Source organism: Vigna unguiculata, chromosome 4 (assembly GCF_004118075.2).
Source record: "Vigna unguiculata cultivar IT97K-499-35 chromosome 4, ASM411807v1, whole genome shotgun sequence".
Taxonomy (NCBI): Eukaryota; Viridiplantae; Streptophyta; class Magnoliopsida; order Fabales; family Fabaceae; genus Vigna; species Vigna unguiculata.
The window spans coordinates 4,456,220-4,478,056 of NC_040282.1; the positions used below are offsets into that span (position 1 = coordinate 4,456,220).

Here is a 21,837-nt window from a genome sequence, read left to right on the forward strand (position 1 = left end):
CTGATCAGTCAAATTTTGGTTAGGGTTGACTCCACTAAATTCGTCGGTTAGGACCTACTTTACTGAATATGACCAATTTTCGATCACAGCCGACTAAGTTGAATATAGTCAAATGTCGCTCGGGACATAGTCGACCGAATACGGCTAAATTTGGGCAAGTGCCGACTTGACCAAATTTTGGTCATGACCAACTCGACTGAATTTGGCCAAATTTAGGTTAGGACCGACTCGCCTAAATATGACCAAATGTGGGTCGCGAACGACCAAATTCAGGCCAAGACCAACTCGGTCAAATTTTGGTCGAGGCCAACACGACCGAATTTTGACCGGAGCCGACTCGACTGAATTCGGTCGAATTTCGGTTGTGGCTAGGGATGTCAACGGGGCGGGGCGGGTACGGGTAGTAGTTCCCCCGTACCCTACCCGCTGGATAAATATTTGCCCCGTACCCGTACCCATATCCGTCGGGTATCCGTTATGTGGGTACCCGCCTATTTTTTTTATATCCGCGGGTATCCACGGGTACCCGCGGGTATTTAAAAAATTATTTAAAAAATAAATATTTAATCATAAATTCAAATAAAATAAAATAAAATACATAATTATCATAAATTTTAAATAAAGTTCAAATAAACTCAAGTTCATACAAGTCCAATTAATTATAAAAGTAAATATAAAATGACATTCAACACAATGAAAATTTTTTAATTAGTGTTTTGATCAAAAAGTTCACTTTTTCCAATTGATTCCTAAAAAATAAACAAAATAAACAAATAATAAATCTCAATTGCCACGTGCCAATTATTCTTATTTTGATTCCATCATTTGACAACAAACATATCATAAACGTCATTGTCTATATAGGATTTGATGTATATGCCCAATTTCAAATAAAGAAAAGAGAAGAATGTCAAGGGGTGTAACATATCAATACTTGAAGTTTGAAGAATGAAAACAGAAGACTAGATGTGCAACTTAGAAAAAATTAGGCCAAAATATTTTTTACTAATATATATATATATATATATATATATATATATATATGAGAGTACTTTTGTGAATTAAAGTTTAGCGGGTACGGGTATCCACGGGTACGGATACTATGATACCCATACTCGCCCCGTTAACATACGGGTATAAAAAATACTCGTACCCACGGGTAGCGGGTATCCATTTTTAATATCCATTTTCTACCCGTTGCGGGTTTTATCCACGGATACCCGCGGGTACGAATTTTTTTGACATCCCTAGTTGTGGCCGACTCAGTTGATTACGGCCAAATTTCGATCGTGATCGACTCATTTGAATACGACCAAATTTCACCCTAGGCCGTCGTACCCAAATAAACCAAATTTGGGTCAGGGCCGACTCGGCCAAATCTCAATCGGGGCCAACTCGATTGAATTCGACCAAATTTTGACTGGACCCAACTAGGTTGAATACAGCCAAATTTTGGCCACAGTTGTCTCGGTCGAATACGGTCAAATTTTATCTAGGTCGACTCATCCCAATGCAGTCAAATTTGAGACGGGGTGAACTCAACTGAATACTTCCAAATTTTTTCCAAGACCAGCTAGGCCAAATTTTGTATAGGGTCACGCCAACTCAATCAAATACGACTAAATGTGAACTAGTCGGTCTCAACTTTTAGCCTAACCTAACCAAAAATATAAACTGAAAATTTGGATTGAATATTTTGGATTATTCATTTTGAAAATATAGATTTAGAGAATGGATATCCAATTCATAAAATATATAAAATATATATCAGATTGATATCCATATCCAATAAAATGGATTTTAAATGGATTTAATTTTTAATAAAATAGATATTAAATGGATTAGATCATAGAAAAAATAGATTGGATTATAAAAATTGGATTTTTTGCCCACCCTTGATTAGAATTTTGTGACACATCTCTTTGCATATTGAATGTCAAAACAGAAAACCAAAAAAGAAAATATTGTCTGCCAACATCTGAACACTTTTCTAAAATCATCCATGTAATGATAACATACATCTGCAAAAGCCTCAAATTACTGTTGTTGCATAAGGTTAACTTTCCTATTTCTGGTAAAATAATATCATTTTCTCTTCCCTCTTTCGGTTAATAAGAAACTATTATCTAAAGAAGGATAAACAACAAAGAAGAACTTTAGCTATACTGTAACTAGTAAACCAAAGCACCATTATTTTATGAAAGAATCAAGTATTTCAGTGCAATAATGTGAGACGTGCGACGTAAGATGTGCTACATGGGACGTGGAAGGTGAGACGTGGGGGTGATACGTGGAACGTAGGATGTGCGACGTGCGACGTGAGACAAGAGGCGTGAGACGTGAGACATGAGATGTAAGACGTATGGGACGTGAGACGTAGGACGTGAGACGTGGGATGTTAGACGATGTGGGACGTATGACGTAGGACATGAGACGTGAAACGTGGGACGAGGGATGTGTGACGTGAGACATGAGACATGAGACATAGGATATGAGACGTCAAACGTGGGACGCGAGGCGTGAGACATGCGACGTGAGACGTGAGACATGAGACGTGGGATGTGGGATGTGAGACGTGAGACGTGGGATGTGACGTGGGACGTGAGACATGAGGCGTGGGATGTGAGACGTGGGACGTGGGACATGAGACGTGGGACATGGGATGTGAGACTTGAGACGTGGGACTTGAGACGTGGGACATGCGACGTGCGACGTGGAATGTGGGATGTGAGATGTGACACATGAGAGACGTAGGACGTGAGACGTGAGAGAGATGCGACGTGAAACGTGAGACGTGGGACGTGAGACGAAAAACGTGGGACGTGGGTAATGGGACGTAAAACGTGGGACGTGAGATGTGGGACATGCGACATGAGATGTGGGACTTGAGACGTGAGACATGCGACATGAGACGTGGGACTTGAGACGTGAGACGTGAGACGTGCGACCTGGGACATCAGACGTGAAACGTGGAACGTGGGATGTGGGACGTGAGACGTGAGACGTGAGATGTGAGACGTGTGACGTGAAACGTGGGACGTGGGATATGAGTCGTGAGATGTGAGACGTGGGACATGAGACGAGAGAGACGTGCGACGTGAGACGAGAGATGTGAGACGTGAGACGTGAGATGTGCAACGTGAGACGTGAGACGTCCGTAAACACTAAACCTTGAAATTTATATTCATAAACTAAACCTTACAATTAATTAAAAATTTTAGAAGTTTAATAAAAGAATTGTTAATGTATCCATAAATTTGTACTAACAAATTTAAATTATACTATTGTAAAAAATTGTATTAATAAAAAAAGATTAAATACATATATAAGTGAAAGAATACAAATATGAGGGTAAAAGTAATAATTAATGTTTATTTAACACCTAAAAATAAAAATTATGAGGATAACAACAATAATTTATATTTATTGAACTCTTAAATGAGCGTAAGGAAGCAGAGGATGATATGAAAAGTTAAACTAAGGATGAACAAAAAATCTAATTTTCATGATCCAATCCATTTTTGCTATGATCTAATCCATTTAATATTCATTTTATTAAAAATTCAATCCATTTTATTGGATCTAGATATCAATCTGATATACATTTCATATATTTTATGGGTTGTATATCCATACCCTAAATCTAGATTTTCAAAATGGATAATCCAAAATATTCAATCCAAATTTTCAGTTTATATTTTTGGTTAGGTTAGACTAAAGGTTGAGACGGACTAGCCCAAATTTAGTCGTATTTGATTGAGTTGGCATGACCCTATACAAAATTTGGTTGAATTAGGCCAAATTCTATCAAGTCGGTCCCAATCGAAATTTGGCCCAGCTGGTCTTGGACAAAATTTGGAAGTATTCGATTGAGTTCACCCCGACCCAAATTTGACTGCATTGGGCTGAGTCGACCTAAACAAAATTTAACTGTATTCGACCGAGACAACCGCGACCAAAATTTGGTTGTATTTAGCCTAGTTGGCTCCAATCAAAATTCGTTCGAATTCAATCGAGTTGGCCCTGATTGAGATTTGACCGAGTCGGCTCTAGCCCAAATTTGGTCGTATTCAGCTGAGATGGCCTAGGATGAAATTTGACCGTATTCAAATCAGTCGGTCACGATCGAATTTTGGCTGATTCAACTAAGTCGGCCACGACCGAAATTCGGCCGATTTCAGTCGAGTCGTTTTCGGTCAAAATTCAGTCGTGTTGGCCTCAACCAAAATTTGACTGAGTTGGTCCTAACCTGAATTTGGTCATATTCGGCAAAGTCGATCGCGACCGAAATTTGGTTATCTTTAGGCGAGTCGGTCCTAACCTAAATTTGGCCAAATTCAGTCGAGTTGGTCATGACCAAAATTTGGTCGAGTCGATACTAGCCCAAATTTAACTGTATTCAGTCGAGTAAGTCCCGAACGAAATTTGACTATATTCAACTTAGTCAGCTATGATCGAAAATTGGCCATATTCAGTCAAGTCGGTACCGACCGGCGAATTTAGTGGAGTCAACCCTGACCGAAATTTGACTGATCAGGCCCTGGCCCAAATGTGGTCATATTTGGCCAAGTCGGAGCTGGCCAAAATTTGGTCGTATTAGGCAAAATCGGCGCTGGCCGAAATTTAGTCGAATCAAGTCAAGTCGATCTCGACTGAAATTTGGTCAAGTCGACCTTGGCCTAAATTTGGTCACGTCGTCCCCGACCGAAATTCGTTTGAAAGTCATCCGAGTTCATCCCATGCTGAAATTTGGCCTCGTTGGCCCCAACAAAAAATCTGTCAAATTCTATGGTGCCAGCCCTATGGACACAAGTTTTAAAAAATTTAATTTGAAGTTATTTTATGAAAAATGGATTTCGGATTTTGAACTTTATCCAGATATTTAGATCTGGATTTAAACTTGATCTAAATATTTGGTCTTGGATTTTTAAAAAATCCAATTTACTTTTTTTGAAAAAATGAATTTGGATCGAAAATCTAATCCAATTATTTGGATCCAAAATGGATGTGGATTAAATCATTAAAAATCCAATCCATGATCACCCTAGTTTTTGGGAAGAGGATTTTTTAATTTTTTCTTTTCATTTCTATGGTTTTATTCTATATATTCAATAATGGAGTGTGTAAAAGACAAAATTAAACTTAGACTTTTACTTTGTCTTAGTTGTTCTCTCTTTCGGATTATGACCTAAAAATTTTCAAATTGTAAAATTAAGAAGTTTTTTAAGAAGAGTAGCTTTCAAATTGTGTAATCTGAAAACCTATTTTAGATCGAACATTAACGAAGTCAATTATTTTTGAAAAAAAAAATGACTTTATGTAATCTAGAATAAGCTTTTAGAATGACTTTTGGATGGTAAAATATAGACTTCCTGATCTATAAGTCACTTTTGGATTGCCAAAAGTCATAATAAAAATATATTCCAATTGTATAATTTAAAAGTTATGTTTTTTGCTTAGAAAAAAATTGACATCCAGATTATGACTTATGAATTGCACAATTTAATTTTTTTTTGAAAATAAAAATTCGATTATGTAATCTAAAATAAACTCTTGAAATGATTTTTGGATTAGATAATGGAATTCAACATTTATAGGCTGGAAAAAGAAAACAAGGCATGTGAAAAGAAATCCCCTTTTGGTGATTGGTTTTGGACTCAAGTAGCCCAAACAACAGAGCCCTTTATTCAGGCATGTTACACCAGCCCATCTTTTGGGGATTTCTTCATGCAACTCCAACTTTTTTTTCTGCATTCACAAAATTTTCTAAAATCCCTTAAATGACCCTTAACAGTTTGATTAGGGTAAAAAATATTTAGTTTAATTATTTTTTGGTATCTAAAAATATTAAATTAGTCTTCCATATTTTTTAAGTTTCAACTTAGTTCCAATTTTAAAAAAATTGATGCAATTTTGTTTTTTTTGCGTTAAATTTCTTGAAACGGATCAAAGATTTTTCATCAAAATTGAAGTTGTTAATAAAGATGATTTGCTTTTTTGATGTAATTAACATAACCATAATACCAATTTTGATAAAAAAATTATTGAATCACTTCAAAAAAATTAACAAAAAAGATCAAATTGCATTAATTTTTTGAAAATCAGGACTAAATTGAAACTTAAAAAAAATAGAGGACTAATTTAAAATTTTTTGACAAAAATATGAACAAAAATAATAATTAAATCAAAATACTTTTTCTCTCTCTTCTTATATTCATCCATCCACCAGCACTCATCCTCTCATTTTCCTCACAATTTAGGAAAGAAAACATGTTTAAGGAAGCATTCGATTTCAAAATCCAGTTAAAATAGTTATTAAATTTTAAAATATTAAGACTAAATTAAATAAATTCAATGAAAATAGGAACAAAATTAGTATTTAAACCATTTATCTATAAGTATATGTTTTTGTGTAATATTCTTTGAGAAATGAATAATTAAATTTACTATATATTTAAGATTAAATTTGATCAAGCTTATATTTTATGATGTGTGGGTTAGTTTTAAATATTTAGATAGAATAGGATAAATGTATTGATTCTTACAGTGTTGAATAGTTGAGATTTTCATCGTTAGAAATTTATGAGTGTTCTTAATTCACAACATCTTTCAAGATGAAGTTTTTAAGTGCATGAGAAATATGAAGATAAAGGAAGCTAGTAATTGGTTTAAGAATAATGATGTATGAAAAGGAAAAAATTAGAAATTTAAATTGTTGAATTTTATGTATACTGGTGAAGTGAATTTGTTTTTATAAGTAAACCACTATTTCAAAATCGAGATGAGAGTAATAGAAGATCGAAGACTTCTAAACATGTTGAGACCAATAATAATAGATCAAGCGATTTGACAAAATTCCTCTAAATCTTGTAAGAATATAAATAATCAACTAGGCGATGTTATCTTTATATATACAACCCAAATCTTCACGTTTTCACCTACTCATTCAATTAAAAAGTTTAATCCAAAGCATTGACCTATTTGGCTAAAATAAGTTCAACATGGATTAGAAGTCGTTGGTAAGCCAATTAAGAATGCAAGTTTAATCGTGAAGAGTCCATAGAGTGATGCAAGTGACCACCATAAAGTATTTCTTCAGATAGATTTTTCTGATAAAATTCCAAACTCTAATGTTGTGTTTGGATGACATAATTTAGAAGAGTAATTTATTTATTTGAAGAATTTGAAATTTTTCGCATTAAAATGACTTGTTTGAATAAGTAATTAAAAAGAAATTAAAATTTAAGATATTTTAAAAGATATTTCAAAAGAATAAAATAAAAAAAATTTAAATACTAAAAAAAATAAGTAATTTGAAATTCTACTACTTTTCACAATATTCACAAAGGTTGAGTTAAGTGGACTTAGGCTGAATGTTCAATCTAGTTGACTAAGGCTAAAAACTCAATTCGAACTGAAGGTTCAACAAAGTCAGCTAGAGCTGAAAGCTGAATATATTCAGATCGGACAAAAGTTTAAGAAGAATAGGCTTAGACCGAAGGTTAATATGTGTTGGTGTGAGCCAAAGATCGAGACGAGTCAATTAGGTCAAAGGTCGAGATAAGTCGGCCTAGGATGAAGGACAAACGAAGTCAATTTGGGCTAAAGTTCGAACTGAGTTGTCCTAGGCTGAAGGTTTTGTCAAGTTGAGTTCGGTCAAAGGTCGTGGCGATTTGGGACTAGGCTAAAGGTTAATTAAGTTGGGTCAAGGTTGAAGGTCGAGCCGAGTTGGACCTGTGTCGAAATTCGACCTAAGTTGGACATGTACCGAAGGTCGAGTCGACTTAAGCCCAAATTGTAGGTCAAGCCGAGTCAGCCTGAAACGAAGGTCAAGACGAGTCGATACAGGCTGAAGGTTGAGCTAAGTCAACCCAGGCAAAAATTTGAATTTTTTTGTGGTGTATTCTTGTATTGTATATTGATTTTCCATGGTTTCAATGAGGAAAATATGTGCAAAAAAACCCCTAACAAATTAATGTCTATTGTTCAATGTTTGTTATAAATGTAATAGATGTTAATTAACACTTGTTTATGGACAACGGATGTTAACTTAACGTCTCTCCCTATGACATTGGACCTTTAACAGACTTTTAAATGTTAGGAATACAAGTATGAGTCTAAGTCCCACATTGACCAGAATTGAGAAAATAGAGCACCATATAAGAATAAAGACCCATAAACCCATTGCCTTAAGGTTTTGGGTTGAGAGTGGTGTCAGTGTCTTATGTGGTTGGGCTCAGGTCTCATTGGTGTGTTGTATCTCCTAGTGATACCCCCTCTGTAAAACCTGACAAGTGGTATCAGAGCCGATGGTTAATACCGACTCAAACGAGTGCAGTACCAGTATGGTCCTAGTAAGGGCAGAAAAGGAGTACTCGTGGTTGGGCAGCTTCCGCTGGAGGGGGGTGTACCAATGTGGTTGAAGGGACTCACCCTTGAGGGGGAGATTGTTAGGATTTGATCCATAAACCCATTGCCTTAAGGTTTTTGGGTTGATAGTGGTGTCAGTGTCTGTAAAACCTGACATTAAAGCCTAAAATAATATATGTTAAAAGCCTTGTTTTTTGTTAGTGAATGGTCCTTTCATCTATCATCACTAGTATGATATACTATATCATCTCCATTATTAGGAGGATCAGAAGGGTCTGACATACGATTATTCTGTTTGATGTGCTACAAAATAAGTTTTATTTGCTCATATTGTTGGCGTATGCATTCACTCTATTATTCATGAATTTTTTATCAATTGCTTCATCTTTTCTTGAAGTGTCCTCTCTTTTGCATCCTTTGAATAGTCTCACACATTTTTTCTATTATTTGACAAATCATTGGAGCTTAGTTAATACTAGAGTGACAACCTATAGAAATAATAATTCACTTGCTCAATGCACCAAGTTCATCCACATTTTCTTTTTTATTTCCACCACCAACGATCGTTATTATATTTCATTATGATCAATGAAGATAACAAGAGAATTTTTTGAAGATGAGTCTTCAAGCCTGTGACGTTATTAGACATCTTCTCAGCATTGTTTATATTTATCTTGAAAATAAAATCAAATATAAATGTGATTTTTATATTATAACTTGAAATAAGCAAACCACAAGTTCACACATTTTATCATTTATCTTTTCTCCGGTCTTTAATTCCTTTATTCTTTCTACAAACTTTCAAACAGTGAGTTAAAGCTTCTTAATCTTACATATATTACAAAAGGAGAACAAAAATGAATATCTAAGTCTAACATTATAGAAAAAAAGGAAAGATTTTTCGCCAACTAGTTAATATATTTAAAGATTAAATATGTTTTTGGTTTCTTAACTTTCAGTGAAATTTGAAATTTGTCTCTCTTTGAAATTTTGACCCAATTTAGTTTCTCAACTTTAGAAATGGTTGAATTTAGTTCTTTTAACTAAATTTTTTAAGTTTATTTGACATTTCAAATGTGTTTTATGATAGTATTTGAATTAACATTGAAGCGAAAATGTGTCAAATGGTATAAATAACTCAAATACTATTATGAAATATGCTTGAAACATTAAATAAACTTAACAAAATTTGGTTAAAAAGACTAAATTCATGCATTTATAAAGATGTGAGACTAAATTGGTCTAAAGTTTCGAAGATGAACTAATTCTAATTTTCACTAAAAATTAAGTGATCCAAAACATATTTAATCTTATATTTATAACCAAAAATTTCTAAAAGAATTGACATTAGAAAGCTTAGTAAAATTACATTAATAACACATTTTAATAAAAGCTTTTACCTTATATGGACATGCTTAGTACAATTAATAAATCTCAATGTTTTAAAATTTTAATTTTGTTCATATGAATGGTGGAAATTACATGGAGGCCATGATAAGGTTTAGGTAAAAAAGAAAGATAATTAACTTATTAAAGTAAATGTATAAAATACTACACTAATAATCATATTAGTATATTTTCTGGTAATGTAAATTTATAACATTGAAATCTATTTATAATAATACAATTTTGGCTCCCATTTCAATGTTTAAGATGGGAACGGAATTACAATTTTGGATAAAGATCCAAATATCAAACATTAACATTTTTCTAATAATTTTCTTACATATAATGTAATTAGTGTTAATTAATATTGTTATAGGATAATGTGAGAAGATAATTATAATAATAATTTGCAGCCAATCGATGAGAGCCGCCGGCGGCTATTGCATATGTAGGCTCCAAGCTTTTATTTTAAATCTGCTTCGATTTCATTTTCTTTCAAAAATATCACTGATCTAATATATATTTAGATAAAAAAATATTGATAATTTGTATTTATTAATTCTTTAATCAATAAATCACGCAAACAAGTTATTTAATTAGAATTCACATTTATTAATATTTTGTGTGTGACTTGGAATATTAAATCATCATTTAAACTAATTATAGGTACAACCAATTTAACAAAGAATTTGTATTTAATCTTACTGAATGTAAAAATTTGTCGGATTAACAACAGTATACTATTACAAAAAAAAAAAAAAATTAAAATATGTCTCTAATGTTTTGTGAGGTTTTCTTCAAGTGTTTTAAAAATACCTTTTCATTTTAGCTTGTAAACATATATTATCACACTCCCTTTATAATGTCGAACAGAAACATACGTGTCAATAAAAATAATTAATTTTAGTTAGTTTTGTTCATTTTTTAAAATAACATTATTAATGTACCAAATTTAATATTTCACAAAAAAAGTATAAAATATTTTATAGAAGGACCATACATTTTTTTCTTCTAAAATGTATATATTTTCGAATTATATATAATTTCACCCCTCCAATTAAAAAGTATTATATCAAAATAGAAGGTAATAGCTTTTGAAATCTTAAAGAAAAAAAAATGATACTTTAATAATTAAATTTTGACAATTTTTTTTTATAATATAAATTTTAAATAATATTTTTTAGATGACTTTCCATTTTTTTTAATACTTTAAAATCACATAAAAAAATCCACTTTAGACTATAAAAAGAATTATTAAAATATCATTATAAAAAAATAAATTAAATTCTAAAAGAATTAAGAATTATTTAGAATGATTGAGTTGGTACTATAGCACATGATGACAACTAAGAAGCATTTACAAGTCGACTTGACTCCATATATTAATTATCCCATTATTAGATCTACTTTGAATCTTCTTTTAAGTATCAGAAACCACTAAACTTTTAGCATTCACTTTTGCACTTTATCTGTTTTCTCTTCACACACCAGAAAACACCATTCTCAGAGTTTCCTTAAATGCTTGGTACCATAATACAATGACCAAGATCTTTGTGTTGTCGTGTGTTCTGTTCTTAGCTGCTTCTGGTTTTGTCCATGGCTCTCATGAGAAGAAGAAGAAGGATGATATCAAGTTATTTGAGCTGAAGAAAGGTGATTTTTCTATCAAGGTCACCAACTGGGGTGCAACACTTGTATCTGTCATTCTTCCTGATAAAAATGGTACACAGTTCAAACCTTTTCATCAATTTTTCCTTATTTTTATACATTTCAACACACTCATTATGTTTTCTTCATCCATGAAGGAGTGTTGGGTGATATTGTTCTTGGATATGATTCTCCCAAGGCATACACTGTAAGTCATAAGAATTTTAATATATATATATATATATATATATATATATATATATATAAACTCTTATATAGTTCATTTAAATTATTTATTTTTACATAACCTAATTTTAATTAATGTAAAGAAGCGAATTCACTTTTTATATTTTTCTTCTTCTAATAGTTTCTAGGAATGTTTGTTCAAAGTACCAAGATATTTTTCATTTTAATGAGAGGGTAGGAAGAATTTACTCTGTACTGTACACACTTAAATGAAAACACTAGAATTTGAATTTAACATATCATAAATGCGATGAACAGAAGATAATATAAAAGGAGGACAAAAAGTCAGAAATTAATGACTTTGAGATATATAAAATTTGAGTTTATTTTTATAAAAATGATAAATGTAGTTTTATGTGTCTGACATAGATAGATCCATATCAAGGGGAATGGTCCATACGTGTTTAGTCAACATCTTGATATATTTTATTGAATAAAAAGGATTTTTTTTTTCTTTTAGTGTGAAGCATTCAACACGAGATGAATATTATATACACATAAACTAGAATTCAAAAATTCAATGAAAATGACTTTTCAACGTTTGTATCTGTTTCATTTTCTTTATAAAAAATTGTGAGCTTATCTTCTTTTATAAAATAACTAAAGTAAAGAATATTGTGTGTAAAAATGAAAGAGCTAAGAACATTAACTGTGATTAAAATTGCAAAACATTTTGCAGAATGATTCATCATACTTTGGAGCAACGGTTGGCAGGGTTGGTAACAGAATTGGAGGAGCTCAGTTCACTCTGAATGGAGTCCATTACAAATTAGTTGCTAATGAAGGAAACAACACACTTCATTGTATGTTTTACCACACAACTTTTCCATAATTTATGGTCTATGCTGCTGCAATATCATTGAACACAATTTCAAGTCTTAATTTTCTCATACAGAAAGACTAACTCATGCTCTCTCACGCACCTTACTTGTAGCTGGACCCAAAGCATTCAGTGATGTTCTTTGGAATGTGGAAAAGTATATAAAAGAGGGAGATAGACCAAGAATCACCTTCAGCTACCACAGTTTTGATGGCGAAGGAGGTAAATGAGAATGCTATCAACTTTATTTCTTTCTTCGACTAGAAATAAAACTAATTTACAGAATGGTATATACAAATGACAGCAAACTTCACTTTATAAATCAATTTTATAAACTGAATTAAGTTTAAAGTTCATTTCTGAACATAATATTAAAGTCATCGACTAAAGTCATTGACTAGATATGAGACTAATTTGCAGTATATAAATAAGTGTAAACTTTACTTTACAAACTGATTTTGTAAGACTAAATTAGAGTTAAAATTCACTTCTTTGCTGAACCATGACACCTGCATTTATGTAACTAAAACAAACCTTTTCTTTCAATCTCATCTTTCTTTTGGCACAATTTGTAATATGAAGAAACAAGAACCAAGAGAGCATTTTAGCCTGTTGAAAGAGTGCATCTGCATAATTGAGTATTTGTGTTTCAGGATTTCCTGGGGACCTGCTAGTAACAGTGAGCTACATTCTTGGGAAAAACTCACTGAGTATAATCATGAAAGCAAAAGCACTGAACAAGCCTACACCGGTGAATCTGTTGAACCATGCATACTGGAACCTAGGAAACCACAACAGTGGCAATATTCTTAATGAAGTGGTTCAGATCTTTGGATCCCAAGTGACCCTTTTGGATGATCATCTCATTCCCACAGGCAAATTTGCCTCTGTGAAGGGTACCCCATATGACTTCCTTGAACCACACAGGGTTGGGGAAAGGATCAACCAATTGCCAAAGACCAATGGCTATGACATCAACTATGTGCTTGATGGTGCAAAAGGCAAAGAGATAATAAAGCTTGGTGCCATAGTGGTGGATAAGAAATCAGGGAGAGTGATGAAACTGTTCACAAATGCTCCTGGTTTGCAGTTCTACACTGCTAATTTTGTGGAGAATGATAAGGGAAAAGGTGGGTTTGTTTATCAGCCACGTTCAGCACTGTGTTTGGAGAGCCAAGCATTCCCTGATTCTGTGAATCACCCTAATTTTCCATCAACTATCGTCACCCCTCAGAAGCCTTACAAACATGTCTTGTTGCTTAAATTCTCCACCAAAATTCCACACGCCTTTTCACATTTCTAATTGGAATTCTGTGCTCTAAGCCACTTTTGTTGGTATCAGTGTAGCATCACTCTTGTTTTCTGCTCATGCAAACTTGGCTTTGCTTCATTAAACTGAATAATGACATGTTTCAATTTTCTGCATCTATTGTTGTTTAACCTTCAAAAAGTTAGTCTGTGTTGTACTAGTTACCATAGTTTTGTAACTTGTGAATGCCTTGTTGGTGAAAAAACAGAGTATATAATATAAAATAATGAGTCTCAGTAGACTATACATACTGCTGGTTGAAGTTAATTTGCACACAATTTCGAGTTGAAAATAGATTTGATGTATTTATCGAAACAAATTTAGGGATAATATGCAAATACTTGATCAGGAAATTAAAAATATTATTTTGAATTGGAAAATTGGAAATCATATTACAAAAATATATATATTCTTTTTATATTATATAGGGTTAACTATTTTTATAGATTTTAAATTTGGATGTAAAATTGAAACATATATTTTGGTTTTCTAAATTTAAACCTGTTATTTATAACTTATGAAACTGAGTAAAAAATTCAAAAGTCAACCTAAACGTAATTAAAATTAGATTAGAATGACTATTTTTATTATTTTTAAATTTGAGAACCGAATTTTATTAAAATTTTGGATGAATTTCAATTTTATGTTAAATCAGAATTTAAAGATTAAAAAGATATTAAATCCAATTTTTTTTAATTATTGTGTGATTTTAACTACATAATGATCTGAAGTGTTATATTTATAATGTTTTGAAATGCTCTCAATCTAAAAGACTTTTAAAAATCATTTTTTGATTTTTTTCGGATAATTTAAATTATTTTTCACAGCGTACAAGAAAAATGGATGCAGAGAGTAAAAGCCATTTTGATATCTCTGGCCTGTTCCAGTGAGGCCAATGTCACGTGACTTGGAACACTGGAAAGAAATCCCACGTGACTCAAACAAACAGATGAGGACCGAAACCAAAATAAAAAAAAGATTGAGGTGAGATAACAACAATAACATCATAGGATGACACTGCTCTCTCATATTTGCATCTCTTACTTCTCTTCAATTTCTCCTTCTTCATCTTTCTCAGTTTCACCAACCACTCTCCTCCAATGTTCTTGGTTGTCCACAGACTCTGGAAACATTCGAGCCACAAACCTTTGTTCCAACTTTAATTCTCTTCATTGTGGGAAGACCCTTTTGCGGCATAGGCATAATACTCCTTATTTCTCTATGCCTCCTTCTTCTTCTTCTACTCCTCCTTCTTTTACATCGTGGGATGAGACTGGTAAACGATCCAAGAAAGTGTGGATATGGACCACAAACAAGCAGGTAATGACTGCGGCAGTAGAGAGAGGATGGAATACTTTTGTTTTTCCATCACACCATCGACAACTTGCTCAAGAATGGTCTTGTAAGTTCTTCATTCGGAAGCAGATTCTATCACCCATTTGTGTTTTATTTTTTGCCAGAATTTAATTTGGATTGAGTGCAAATGTAAAAACATTTACAATCTCAATCAATTGGGAATCAATCACTATGAATGACTTTGAAAATGATAATTATAGAAGCTAGCAATCTTGCCATACATGAGACAATCAATGATTCAAGATGCAAAAAGAACATATAACAATTATTGGTGAACCGGTATATTATACTACTATACTACCATGTCTAATTTTATGAATTTGGAATTTTGGTCTTGATGGGTACAGCAATTGCAGTAATATGCCCACTTTTTGTTAATGAGGGAGAGGTTTTGGATGAACAGAATAAAAGGGTAGCCACAATTTTTGACGTTTCAAACCCAGAGGAACTAGAGGGACTTAGACCAGAGGATGAAGAAGCAGAGAGCATTGTAGTTAATTTACTAGATTGGCAGGTATTTTCGTTGTAGCTTGCTATAACAAGTATGATGGAATAGTTTGCACACTTGTTATCCATGAATCATTTTGTATATAGTTTTTATACCAATTTTAACTCTATGACTTCGAGGGCATCACCTAGAATCCATTTTTTTTCGTGGTTTGATCATGTCTGATGACTTCAATTCCTGCAACATAATCCACTGTTTTTTTAAAGTGTAATATAGTTTGTTTTCAATCATTTTCAGTAATTTTATTTGTTTACATTTTCTCAGGTAATACCTGCTGAAAATATAATAGCTGCATTTCAAAGAAGCCAAAAGACTGTGTTGGCCATCTCTAATAATACTTCTGAAGCTCAGGTGTTTCTTGAGGTATACACAAGAAGACAAATGAAGGAAACTTTACACCGTATATAGTAGTACAGTACTCTTTTTCTTTCAGCCTTAATTCTCTTCTTCTGACAGTTACATCCCTTGGATTTTACAGGCGCTTGAACATGGTTTAGATGGCATAGTTATGAAAATTGAAGATGTTGAACCTGTTCATGAGCTAAAGGTATTCTGTACCTAGATGAGACTTCTTCAGTAACTAGGCTTGACCTCTTATTTCAGCTGGAAACTTTCAGGCATATTTTGACAGAAGAATGGAAGAAAGCAATCTACTGAGCTTGACCAAAGCCACTGTGACACATATTCAAGTGGCTGGAATGGGGGATCGTGTTTGTGTAGATCTCTGCAGTCTCATGAGACCTGGTGAAGGACTTCTGGTATGTATCAGTTTTCTCTGCAACATTTATGTTATTTCTTGGCTAATCAGTGAAGCTTCCACTCTTATTGTCCAAATACTTGCAACAGATTGGATCTTTTGCCAGAGGTTTATTTCTTGTTCACTCAGAATGCTTGGAGTCAAATTACATAGCAAGTAGGCCTTTCCGGGTGAATGCAGTAAGTTGTGCACTACTAAAAGTCAACTGTAGTATATAATTTTTAAGTAAGAGTGTCTATCCCATGAGGAACAAATTCAATTAAAATAGATAATTATCTCAATCGGCGTATATACAAAGATATTCATTTGATACATCATTGATCGTTAAACTAAATTTACATAAAGGTACTATAGTGAAAGCAGAAAAGTTTAGAGAAAGTTTAATAAAAGAAGCTGGGATTGAATTTCATATATCTCACTTGTCTATAATCTGGATAAATATGAACATAGAGCATCCGAAAATACCAATATTGATGCAACACTCAACAATCATTTATACTGATTCCTCACGTATAAAATTCATAAGATTAGTCTCCTGAATATTGATTTCTCACATGTTCAACAAACTATCCAGCATTATGTTCAAGTGTTATAAGCATTTGATATATTGAAATCTATTTCTAGTATCACAACACATCAAGTATCATTGTTCAAATTATATTTTCAGAAATACTTCCCAGTCAGATCTAACAATCACAATCAAGAAAAGAATCTATTGATCAGATAGAATCAAGCATTAAGAATAGAACCATAACACCAATATTGAGTAGAAACAGAAATGCTATATAAATATCACCAGATTACATCCAAGTTTGAATTGATTACATTCAATCCTAAGAGACAAGATTAGCCACTCATGGTAGCCATTGAAAGATGCTTCCTCTGTCCTGTTTGTGATTCTCCAGCGCTTTTCAGATCGTAGATGCAAAAGTTCCAGCCTCCTTTCACTTTCTGACTCATGAAATATGTATATCGCACGAGTTTTCGCTTAGGCAAGGTCTTTCTCGCTTAGGCGAGAATGACGGCAAGAGTTCTCGCTTGGGTGAGATTGTTTTGGCTTGAGCGAACTGTGGTAGAGCTTCTTCCTTTTCTCTTTGTATCTTGATTTCTCCTTACTCTTCTTAGGGTCTTTTCTCCTTCTTTAATTTACCTGAAAAATACATAAAATAGGGATCAAATGATTTCCGTAGAAACTTGGAAACATGTGATTGAAGCTCATTTTGCTTAGATCATGGAAAATCAATATCATATAAACACAAATTAAAAACAAAAGTGCCAGAATTCCATATGAAATTTAACTGATTTTTGGCACTTATCATGCACACAAGACTGAAATTAATATATTCATTGCTTGTCCCATTTTGCTAGGTTAATTCAGCCTATTTACATTCCTGAAGCTGAAAGTTTGACTTTTGCTTAATTTGTTTTTATTACTTTTTGCATTCACAATGTTTTGGAGTTTTCAGTTAAAATGTTAGTCATGCTCTTTACAGAAGTTGCATGAACCCTTTCTAACATAACAGGGACCAGTGCATGCCTATGTTGCTGTTCCAGGAAGCAGAACATCCTACCTGTCAGAATTGAAGTCAGGAAAAGAAGTGATTGTTGTTGATCAGCAGGGTCACCAACGAATTGCTATTGTTGGGCGTGTAAAGATAGAAAGTAGACCACTGATCCTAGTGGAGGCAAAGGTTTGTGAAGAATGCATTATTGAAAAAGAAAAATATTGAAAAGTGTTTCTTTTATATATTTTAGCCTGATTTCTTTAATGAGTGTGCTATAGTGCATTTGCTGTGGAATATGTCAAATTAATCTAAAACAATATATTCTTAAAGATGTAGCAGTTGATAATACACTGTGATTATAACTTCTCCTTAGGGGTTTATGGAAACTCCTAAAAACTAGATACTGTGGGTTAGTTTTTTTGAACAACATTTCTCATGGAATCTGATTCTGAGACAAAATTGATTCTCAAACAACAAATTCAAAGTGGGTCTTTTTTCTGATCCAACTTTATTTTTTCTTTTGCTCTCTCTTCCTCTTCATTTTCCCCTTGTCCTCCTCAACTGGATCCAAGGGTGTTATCGGATAAGATAAAATTGCAAAAAACCACTCATTTATCAGTCAGTTAACATGTTAGTGCTTTTAATTTAAAACCAGATAGATATAAAGTGGTTTAAAACAAATTCTAATGGAAGTTTGGGTTAAACGTAGTTTTTATAGGGTTTAGGGTTGTTGAGAATAAAGAAGATAGGGATTGAGATTAATCTCCCTTGTGTATAAACCACACATAGGGTAATCTATTTATAATAGAGAGAGGTACAAGTAAAAAGAGTAACTGAAAATAAAAAGATTAAATAGAAGATATTGTTTGATATTGTGGTTATCAATATCTAACAATATCTTAATAATATCAAACTATATCTAACAAGGGTTTATAATAACCTGAATTTATATGGTTATCTTATTTTAAGTAGTTCTAAATTAGCTTTTAGAGTTCTCAAATATCCCCTTATTTAGCACTTGCAATGAAACCAAGTGCCATAAAGTAGTATTCATAATGTCATCATCATTAGGGAAACCAGAAATCATTTTTTCTATTTTACCCTTAATCATATTTCAAAACCACAACGTCATCATTCTGGTAAAAGTCAAAAGTTGTTTTACAAGGTTTCAGAAACTTAAAATAATCATAGTTTATGCTATAATAAATGCAATACACAGTAACTGGTTGAATAGAATATCTACATCTTCTACTTAGTTGTTGAATGAGTATTATCCTTGTCGATGTCTTCACTTTGCAGCAATATTGTACAGTAAAGGATGATGCCTATCCAAAATTCTGATCTGGTAATAATAATTGCCTCATTTCAGATAGAATCAGATAATCAAACTATCAGCATCCTTTTACAAAATGCAGAAACAGTTGCATTGGTTTGTCCCCCACAAGGTAATTCAATCATTTTTTTCTTCTATTTTCTGTTAGTTTGGTGATTTTCTTAAAGTGTTGTGTATTTGTGTATTCAGGAAATACAATGTCAAAAACAACCATTCCAGTGACCTCACTCAAAGTTGGAGATGAAATTGTGTTGAGAGTACAAGGAGGTGCTCGGCATACAGGAATAGAAATTCAAGAATTTATAGTTGAGAAATGAAGTAGTAATAATGTATTCAAGTTGTAATACTCATTCAAATTGTGGACTTTTGTTCTCCCTGCAGAGACATGGAAAGGGCCAGAGACATGCAATCAAAGGGTTAACATGATTGCAGAACAGCAATCACTCACAGAATTGCTGATGTAATCACCAAGTGTTTGTTAATTTCAGCATCATTATTGAGCTCTAAATGCATCTTGGATGGAAATAGCTCTCCATTTGCTTCTTTCAAATGTTTTTACATTGGGTTCATCTAAATCATAGATGTTGCAGACATTTTCTTCAAAATTTAAAAATTGAGGTGTCATCTCTGATTTTGGCATATCAAGGAGCTTGATTGTTATTGATGGGATTGTGAAAATGTTCCAATCATAGCTTTTACCTTCTTAGGATTAACACTTTATTCCTCAACCCATACAAAAATTTGAAGCCCTGTTTGACAAATATCCCCAGTTGTTCATTACACCACATGACATTATTAGAATTTTCCATATTTGATAGAGATTTTTGTTTTCAGATTTCTTACAAAATTTGTAGAAAGTGTTTCTTAAAATTTTTCTAGATAATATTTTCATGCATAATTAATTACTATTTAAATATCAATTTTAACTATCTGGTGAACACCGTGAGATCGAGTGAAATAAAAGCCTGAGATTAAGTGAGCATTTTTTACAAATAATATTTTCAGAATAATTTTATACTAAAAATATCTACAGTACTACTTGCGGAATAAAGACATTTTACGAAAAAAAAAAATCTATAGGTATTTCTTACGATAAAATTTTCACAAGAAAAATCATGTATATTTTTTATAAAAAAATTGATAGAAAAATTTGCAGGTAATGAATAGTTTTTTAATATTTAGTGTAGCAAAATCTGCAAGTATTAATTTCCAGCAAATAATTTCGTACAAAAACTTTCGTGGGTATTTTCTGTAAAAAAAAATCTCAGCAAAATGCATGGATATTTTTTACAGAAAACATTTTACAATAAAAATTGCAAGTATCTTTTATAAATAATTTATTACTGCAGGAAAATTTGTAGGTAATATATATTGTTCAATGTGGTAAATGTTTGGCCTAATCGATATCCTTACCCTTTAGAAGTTCAAGATAATGAATGACAACATTATTCAAACGTTTTTGCTTCACTTGTATTAGTGTTAAAAAACGATGGGACATGGTGATTATGCACTCATAATGAAAATGTTGTTCCAACCTAATTTGAGAAAGATTGTTATTCTATGCTTTGATACATCTTCATAGTGCTCGACTTTGGAAAAAATATATTTCCTCTTTGGTTTCGTGGTGTTGTGCGAGAGCTAGGTGGCAGCCAATGCAAGCTCCTCTTTTGTAATTCCCATATTTGACCTTTTTTTTACACTTTCATTTCCTCTCTTTGATCAAGTGTTTCTTTAGGGATGACAAAAATATTCATACCACAGGTATGTTGGGTTATATTTTTTTCATATATATGGTTTTATAGTTATAGAGAGATTGTGGTTCAATATAGTTATATGATATAAGTTTTATACATATAAGACATTTGACACCAGTTTTACACCAAAACCTTAAGGCAATGATGTTATGAGTTTTTATTCTTATATAGTGTTTAACTTTGTCTATTCTATCCAATGTGAGATTTTTGACTCACAGTTGGACTATTCCCAACAAGGTATCCAAGTATTCGTGGATAAAATCCATGATGGATATTTAACATCCGCGGATAGCAAGTATTTTAATACATGTCTATATACGGGTCTGGTACGAGTATCATACTATCCATACCCGCGAGTATTCGTTACTTGCAAAAAATTAAAATTAAAATTTAATTTATGTTCATTAAACTAAATTTAATTAAAATTAAAATTATATTTTATTAGATTAAATTTAATAAAATTATAATTTAATTTTTATTTTTATTTTTATTTTTTTGTAATTTTATTTAAAAAAATTATAACATTTTTTTTAAATATTTGTAGGTATCCACAGATTTTAAAATATGCATGGGTATTTTTTAAGCAAGTACTTGACGAGTATTCTTTAGGCAGGTTGTTAGTGAATTTTTTTATTGTGGGTCGAGTTACGGGTAGGCACGATCCGTGCCCGACCTAACCCGTTTCCATTCCTATTCCCATTCAATTGTTAGACAAAAAAGTAATGGAAACTAAGGTATAATTGAACTAGAGTAATCAATATCCAATTACTTACAAAATAAAAAATCAAAAGACAAACTAGTTAACAACTAAAGAAAAATTAATTTTGTTAAAGTAAAATAACTAAT

General features: G+C 32.4%; 2 protein-coding genes across 3 annotated transcripts; both read left to right on the forward strand.

Annotated features, from left to right (window-relative positions):
• Positions 1-11,165: 11,165 nt before the first annotated feature.
• Positions 11,166-13,896, forward strand: LOC114180973 (aldose 1-epimerase-like). Its single transcript, XM_028067275.1, has 5 exons — positions 11,166-11,478; positions 11,562-11,611; positions 12,329-12,452; positions 12,584-12,691; positions 13,123-13,896. Exons 1-5 carry the CDS (start codon positions 11,295-11,297, stop codon positions 13,770-13,772), a joined length of 1,116 nt encoding a protein of 371 aa, XP_027923076.1. The 5' UTR covers positions 11,166-11,294; the 3' UTR covers positions 13,773-13,896.
• An 865-nt stretch (positions 13,897-14,761) lies between these two features.
• On the forward strand, positions 14,762-19,850 carry LOC114180312 (3-dehydroquinate synthase homolog). Of its 2 annotated transcripts, XM_028066607.1 has the most exons (10): positions 14,762-15,180; positions 15,482-15,648; positions 15,907-16,005; positions 16,121-16,189; positions 16,260-16,400; positions 16,489-16,578; positions 17,923-18,090; positions 19,274-19,349; positions 19,427-19,504; positions 19,619-19,850. In XM_028066607.1, exons 1-10 carry the CDS (start codon positions 14,790-14,792, stop codon positions 19,699-19,701), a joined length of 1,362 nt encoding a protein of 453 aa, XP_027922408.1. In that variant the 5' UTR covers positions 14,762-14,789; the 3' UTR covers positions 19,702-19,850. The 2 variants fall into 2 exon arrangements, with proteins under 2 accessions (XP_027922408.1, XP_027922409.1); XM_028066608.1 differs by having other exon boundaries at positions 19,427-19,762.
• Positions 19,851-21,837: the final 1,987 nt, after the last annotated feature.

What these genes read in the sequence shown, in the direction of transcription:
- LOC114180312 (XM_028066607.1), top strand. Translation starts at nt 14,790, where the DNA reads ATGACACTGCTCTCTCATATTTGCATCTCTTACTTCTCTTCAATTTCT. An exon ending in ACTTGCTCAAGAATGGTCTT is followed by an intron (nt 15,181 to 15,481) that starts GTAAGTTCTTCA and finishes TGATGGGTACAG; the next exon opens with CAATTGCAGTAATATGCCCA. An exon ending in GGCCTTTCCGGGTGAATGCA is followed by an intron (nt 16,579 to 17,922) that starts GTAAGTTGTGCA and finishes CTAACATAACAG; the next exon opens with GGACCAGTGCATGCCTATGT.
- LOC114180973 (XM_028067275.1), top strand. Translation starts at nt 11,295, where the DNA reads ATGACCAAGATCTTTGTGTTGTCGTGTGTTCTGTTCTTAGCTGCTTCT. An exon ending in CATTCTTCCTGATAAAAATG is followed by an intron (nt 11,479 to 11,561) that starts GTACACAGTTCA and finishes TCATCCATGAAG; the next exon opens with GAGTGTTGGGTGATATTGTT. An exon ending in ATTCTCCCAAGGCATACACT is followed by an intron (nt 11,612 to 12,328) that starts GTAAGTCATAAG and finishes AACATTTTGCAG; the next exon opens with AATGATTCATCATACTTTGG.